General features: G+C 46.9%; 1 protein-coding gene across 1 annotated transcript in view; it reads right to left on the minus strand.

The window, feature by feature from the left end:
• Nucleotides 1-5685: 5685 nt before the first annotated feature.
• The window catches only part of FOXI3 (forkhead box I3), an 8829-nt gene continuing 7099 nt past the window's right edge, over nt 5686-7415 (minus strand). The window contains exon 2 of the mRNA XM_007102538.4: nt 5686-6316. Coding sequence (XP_007102600.2) covers nt 5694-6316 — 623 coding nt within the window. The 3' untranslated portion in view covers nt 5686-5693. The remainder of the gene's footprint in view (nt 6317-7415) is intronic.

Consider the following 7415-nt stretch of genomic DNA (forward strand, 5'->3'; position numbering starts at 1 on the left):
TCTAGGCCCTACCATGCTTGCTAAGGATCCGAGTGGGTCTAGTCAATTTAGTATCCTCAATGCCTAGCACAGGGCCTGATGCCCAAAGGGATTTGCTGAGTCAGTGGATAAATTTCCAAATTTATGTTCAAAGTCCAGGGTTCCAAATCAGCATCTCCAACTTCTGACTTCCCTCGGCCGCTTCAGAGCCTGAGATCTGGGCCTCTGATCTGGCTGCTGGCTGATCCTGGGAAGGAGGACATAGCAAGGAAAAGTGACTTCTCTCTGCTTACCTTCCTGTATCCCTGAAAAGGAGCCCTGGACACAAAAACCAACCTCAAGGAGTTTACAAATGAAGTGCCTGAAGAGAAGAAGGGGGTGGGTGGCAGGGCAGGAGCCTGGGTTCTAAGCCCAAATCTGCAACCAGCAAGCTGTGTGGCCTTGGGCAAGTCACTTAACCTCTCTGTTTCTCATCTTCAAAATGGAGAGGCATTATAGTAGGTTAAGGGCAGGTAGGCTGTGACATCAGATGGCCTGATTTTGAATCTCAGTTCATCCACTTACCTGCAGCAACCACTTAGATTTTTGACCTTGGCTTAGTTATACAAACTTCCTGGGTCTCAATAGTCTCATTGGCGAAATGAGTAACAGTATCCACTTCAGGGAGTTGCTATTTTAAATTTAATATATATATTTTAGGACTGTGCTTGGCACCCAATAAGAGAGTTATTATTATTGTAATGTTTACCTTTTTTAAAATGATAAAGGACTGTTCTCCAGGCCTCCCAGGGTTTTGGCGATGCTCCCCCAACATCATGAATAAAAAGCTAGGGAGGAATTCAGTAGGTATCAGGTCTTTTTTGACCTTTTTTTGTTTTCAGACCTGACAGGAAATTCCTTCTTCTTCCAGCGGTGCCAGCCACCCAGCCACAAGCACAGCTGACTGCTTTCCATGACAAAAGGCAAGGCCACAGGCCCCCAGGTCTCTACCCCAGAAACCAGCAAATCCCTGCCTCAGGAAACCACCACGGATTTCGTTTTCATGAAAAACCTCAAGGTTTTATCTACTAGAGCAGCTCAAGAAGATAAAAAACCAGTTAGATTCTGAAGATTTAGGCAGTTTCCAAGTTCTAGTAAGTCTCAGAGAGGCAGAGAAAAACAGTGTGGGAGTTTCCTCTGAAGTTCAGTGATGTTCCTTCTTCCGGGGTGGGGGGGGGGCATGGGGGCACCAAAGCTTGGCCCATTTTGCCTGGAGAGCCCTGGGGAGCTGGGGGAGGAGTTAGGGGGGCAAAGGTGCAGCTTTCAAAGCCTCTGGGCTCCCCGGCTGCCTTTTCCCAGTAAGCTCAAGAAGGAGATGAAGGATGTAAAAGTATCAAGAAGGAAACCCGAAACCTGCTTATTAGTTTTTCAAATTCTCCTTTACCCCTGTCGTATTCTAAAAGGTACACCAGGTCCTAGAAGGTCGAAAGGCAGCTGCTTTAAGTTATACATGTGCCCAAAGGTCCTCAGCCTGGGCTGCAACTTGACACCCGGCCCTAGACTCTGGGAGAACCCCAGAGAAAGAAGGGTGCTAAACTACATGGGGATGGAGGGGGACGTCTTTTCCTCTGTATTGTCCCGAACAACGGAAAGTGAAATCTAGCTCAGGTCCAGAATTCCTGACCTGGTTCCCAGGCAGAAAATGTCACAGATGCAGGAAATGGGTGTCAATTGGAGTGCCGGTGCAGACTTTGACCTGGAAACATCACAGGCACAGGCAGCTTCGTCTCTTTCCCTTTAATCCCAGGCCCAGCGGGAGGCAGTTCCCGGATGGAGACCTGCCCTGGGCACAGCTTCTTTGGTCCCCGGCTCGGCTCGGGGACTGAGCCACCCTACCCTGCTGCCCTTTTGCGGTTGTTTGGGAGATCAGAAGTGGATTCTTCTCTTCGCCTTTGTTCTCATAAATGCCATCGTTCTGGCATTTCATAGCTATCAAACACCCAGATCTAGATGCTTCCAAATACAGGTTAATCACATTCTTTTAATGTATCTTTCTTTCCAAGAAATCCTTAAGTCAGTTCTCCGTACCACCATCCCTATCAAATAATAATAACCCAGATAGTTTCATTTTGTTTGGTCAGAATTATTCCCAGGCGAGGTCTCTATTAATAGGAATAGATGCCAAGAAGGAAGCTACCATAAGCATCTATAACAAGCAACTAAAATATGGCAGGAGTCTACCTCCAAGGCGACCGGCAAACAGGTAGATCTCAGTTGCGAGAAATGCCACAGCTCTCTGTGCTCACAACTCATGGAAGAGAAAAGCCGTTTCATAGGACAGAAACTATCCTGTACCAGAGTCCAGAGGCCTCATTCATTCAGGGCTCCTCGGCTAGCCCTAGAGCCTGGGACTTTGTGTGGGGTAGTGAGGGGGCTCCATTTCCTCATTGGCAAATTTTGGGTGTTGGTCTAGATCAGTGGTTCTCAACCGGGTCTAATTTTGCCCGCCAGGGGACATTTGTCAATGTCTGGAGAAACTTTTGGTTGTCACACATGGCCAGGTCCTGGGGTGGGGGTGGGGGGCGGGGAGGAGGGGGAGCGCTTCTGGCATCTAATGGGTAGAGACTAGAGATGCTACTAAACATTCTGTGATGTACAGGGCAACCTCTACAATGGGTTAGCCCTCTCCAAATATCTATAGTGCTGATGAAACCCTAGGCTAGAAACCTTATCTTTCAGGTTTCTTCTAGCTGGGGCCAAGTTCAAGTTTCCTAGCAATTTCCTTGGAAACGATGGGCTGCCCACGGTCCCCTTGAGGACCACAACACCCAAAGCCAGAGCTCCCCCTGAGGAGTGCTGCCAGCTGGTGGGGCCTGACAGCACCATTTCTTTCCGGAACACAAATTGTCTGGTGCACTGAAACTTAGTTTAATCTAAATGACAGAACCGTTACTCTGTTAAAAATAAATAAAATGCTCATATGCCTAGAGATCCTCCAGAACTGTTTCATTCCAACCCTTTAGGATGTGTGTAGGTGGAACAAATCCAATTAAAACAACAAAAAAAATCAATCGCTCGCTCTCTCAACACACAAAAATCCCTGTAGCAGCCTCCATGCCATGCCACTCATAGCTCTATTCCTTTAGGAGAAAGAAGTTAAAGACAGAAAAACAGTAATGCCTAAAAAGTAGCCATAAGTCATCCCATTTAAAGTTTATTTCATGTGATTTCCAGCATGCAGTGTGCTTTTTTGGGGAAAAAAAAATTTTGTCCCAGTTCACATTATAAATTAATTTACAAATATAGAATTGTGTTAGAAACAGTATTTATAAAAGTCCATACAATTTTTCACATAGAAAAATATCCATAGAAAGTGTTTTTTTGTACACACAATATGGCGGTAGGTAGTCTCTTTGGTTGTCTTCCTGCATAATATTTACAAAGTAATGGGGATGTTATTTATACCGCAATAGACTATTTTAAAAAAATAATTTTCTGTATGTATATTTCAAAATTCAAATTTAACAGTAATGCTGTGAGAGTCTCAAAAAAGAATACACAGGGAAAAGTTAAACATTTTTTACAATGAATCTGTGTTCCTTTTTCTAAAAAAATTAAAATCCCAAACCAGCAACGCTCCCATCAAAGACCAAACAACATGGTACAAAAGCAATTCACAGGACATTATCTTCATTTTAATACATCGCTATTCCAAAAAAAATCACCAACTATCTGCAAGTTAATTCACACTTTTTGGATAAGTTCAAACAGTGGCTGCATGTCTGCCATGTACAGACATTCTGTCGGGCGCCGGGAGGGTGACCATAAAAAACTATTCAAAGGAAGATACCTCTTGAGAAGTAGAAGGGAATGCTAAAAATAAATTACACAAAAAAAATTTTTTTGACCACAAATGTCTTATTTTAAAAACTTATTAAAATTCCATTTAAAAACTACTTTTAATAAAATTCGAAAACTTTGTTTCAAAGATGAAAAATCCAGGACAAATGCTAAAAGGGATAGGATGCCAGTTAATTAGGATGGTCACCCCAAACCTCAGAAATATGGCAGCAGAAGTAAGGCAGAGCTAGTGTCCATCCTCACTGCTCAGAATGTCTCAAGAGATACTGATTTCAACCAGAATCTTTGGTCAGATGAAACCTAGCTCATTCCTATTCTTTAGACACCATGTCTGCCTATGCATGTTGGTGCCTTTGTTTTTCAGGAACTAGAACACACTAGAACACAAAGTTTACAAGCACTGACTCTGGAGCCAGACCGCCTTAAAACTGGATCCTGGTGGGAGTTCCCTGGTTGCCTAGTGGTTAGGATTTGGTGCTTTCACTGCTGTGGCCTGGGTTCAATCCCTCGTTGGGGAACAGAGGTACCGCAAGCCACACAGCGAGGCCAAAAACCAACAACAACAACAAAACAAAAAAAAACCCTAAAAAACAAAACACACACACACACATACAAAAAAAAAAACCACCAGAACTGGATCCTGGGTCCATGACTTACTATCTGTATGGCCTTGGGCAAGTTAACTAACTTCTTGGCAGTTCACTGCCCTCATACAAAAAATGAGGGAGAGTAACAATACCTCTCTCCCAAGGTTGTTGTGAGGATTAAATGAGCTAATATACGTCAAGTATCTAGAACAGTGCCTGGCACACACTGTGTGCTTGGGCGGTTCTATTGCTATTAGTATCTGCCATGTACCTGACACTGAGCATAAACAGAGGTGATCTGTGAGCTGCGTTGAGCTCAAGGATTTGTGGTGCTTCCTAGCACAGTATTCGAAAAACTCTCAATAGCTACAAAGAAGACAAATGGAGGTTTCCTATAAAAATGCAGGTCTCTGGGCTTCCCTGGTGAGGCAGTGGTTGGGAATCTGCCTGCCAATGCAGGGGACGCAGGTTCGGGCCCTGGTCCAGGAAGATCCCACATGCCACGGAGCAACTAAGCCCGTGCTCCACAACTACCGAGCCTGCACTCTAGAGCCCGCAAGCTGCAACGACTGAGCCCATGAGCCACCACTACTGAAGCCCGCGCGCCTAGAGCCCGTGCTCCGCAGCAAGAGAAGCCACCGCAATGAGAAGCCCACGCACCGCAACGAAGAGTAGCCCTCTCTCGCCGCAACTAGAGAAAGCCTGCGTGAAGCAATGAAGACCCACCTCAGCCAAAAATAAAAATAAATAAATTTATAAAAAAAAAAAACATTAAAAAAAAAAAAAAAAAAAGTCCAGGTCTCTGACTTTTCTAGAAAAATCAGAATGCTGTCAAGCAGGAGATAACCAGCTGCCCACAGCAGCCTTCAGCTCGAAGGTCCCAACCGCTCCCAACTGCTTCCAGTGCCAACTGTTATCTTTTTCCGACCCAATAACTTAATTCACTTGTTTTTGTAGCCGGTCCCTGGACCCATCTGAGCTTGTGACCCTGACATACAGTGATGAACAAACACACATGGTCCACGCCCTCACACGGCTCACGGGTATGATCCCAGAACAGAGTGAGCTGGATTTCTCTCCAGAGAAACCGGTCAAAGTTTGCCGGGTTGTAGAAAGAGTTACCTACTGCATCCACGCTACTCCAAGTGTGGTCAGTGGACCGCAGGCTCAGCCGGGAGCTTCGGAAGAAACGCGGAGTCTCAGTTCTTGCCCCAGACCTACTGCCTTGGAATCTGCATTTTCCACAAGATTTCAGGTGTCCACAGTCAAGTCTGGGAAGTGGGGGGTCTAGACCTCGGAGCCCTCCCGGGGGTAGATGAGGCTGTTGACCATGCTGAAGTTGTAGAAAGGGGTGCTGAAGGGGCTGCTCGGTCCCCCGCTGGTGCTGGCAGGGAAGGGGCTGTAGTAGGAGGATCTCTGGCTGCTGCCATTGCTGGTGCTGTGACTCAGCTGCAAGGTGTCTGGCGAGGCCTCCGGGACGGCGCTGGGGGGGAACGCGCCGGCTGAGGGCACCTGGGTCCCCTGGATCCCTAGGGGGCGGCCGCCCGGGAGCACTCGCTGGGTGCTCCCACCGCTGCTGACACTTAGCGCGCTGAGGCTGCTGAAGAAGCTGTTCAGGCAAGGGGTGGAGGAGAGCGCGGACCCTCCTGGGGAGGAGGCGGTGCTCCTGGTGCCCTCGGGAGGCTCTGGGGACTGAGAGGGCCTCAGCAACGCCGGGGAGCTGTCTCCTTCCGGCTTCCCACCCACTCCAGACCCCAGTCCCGGGGAGAGCCCTTCTTCTGATTTCGACGTCCCCACGGCCACCGTAGGGGTGCTGCCGGCTTCCGAGCGGCGCTTTCGCTTCCGACGGAAGTTCCCGTTGTCAAACATTTTCTCACAGTTCGGATCCAGGGTCCAGTAATTACCTTTCCCTACGGAGATGAGAAAGCAAGCTGAGTTAGGGGAGGCCGCGGTTCAGGCTCATGTACTTAGCTTCACATCTGATAGGGGGCTGGTGGGCAGGCTCTCGTGAAACTCCGACGGAGATGCTCAAACCACTCTGCTGTTTAAATGCATCCTTTCGTGGGAGATGGCACTAACTGAGCCTCATTTATCTATAAAGATAGGGATAAGAACAGTACACCTCACAGGTTGGCTGTGAGGGTTAAATGATAGATCTCCGCAAAGTAGCCACACCATAGTGAGTGAATGAAAAAACAGTATCTGTTATCACTTGCTGAAAGGGTGCAATACTTGCCCCCCCCAAAATACTCCACTGGAAAAAGGCAACCTTCAACACCCAACCCTCTGCCTTGCCGAACAAAATCAGGTTATTACTGGGGAATTGACTGGTTTAACAACGCCTTGGGTAGCATATATTCGGAGTACAAGGAGGCTCCACACCCCTTCCTTGCCTAGGGCAGGAGGCACCCCTGCATCTCTTCCAAGCTCCTCCTCCACCCGGCCAGTCTCAGAGATCAGGGCCCCATTTAATGCATGCAATGCTAGTCTTCTGCTTAGAAAATTTCCCTCACTTCTGAGCACAATGGAAGGAAAAATGATCTATCATCTTGGAGGATTTTATCTCCCAACAGCTTTTTTCACTTCTGGTAAAAAGAATCTTTGGCATTTGCAAATACCGTAAAGCGCTTATCCTGTAGTGAGTTCTCTGCATGGATAACTTCAGTTACTCCTCACAGCTCTTTGGAGACAGGCAGTATTATGGCCTCCATTTTTCAGATGGAGAAACTGAGGTGCAGATTGGTTAGCAACCTGCCGTCTTTCCAGTTAGCAACGGTAGGGCCAGGATTTAAGCAGGCTGGCTCTAGACTCAGCGTTCTTAACTACTAGCACACACTCCCCCATATCCATTACCTCCACCTACACATTTTCTGCAAGTAGTTGAAGAAAAAAAACTTATTCACATACCTACCATCTAAATAACAATACCTGCATCTATCAGGATATTTATACTGTGTCACCTTGGTACCAAAAGCTTTTTTTTTTTTTTTTTTTTTTTTGGCCCCGCCG

The sequence above is a fragment of the Physeter macrocephalus genome, chromosome 12 (genome assembly GCF_002837175.3).
Source record: "Physeter macrocephalus isolate SW-GA chromosome 12, ASM283717v5, whole genome shotgun sequence".
Taxonomy (NCBI): domain Eukaryota; kingdom Metazoa; phylum Chordata; class Mammalia; order Artiodactyla; family Physeteridae; genus Physeter; species Physeter macrocephalus.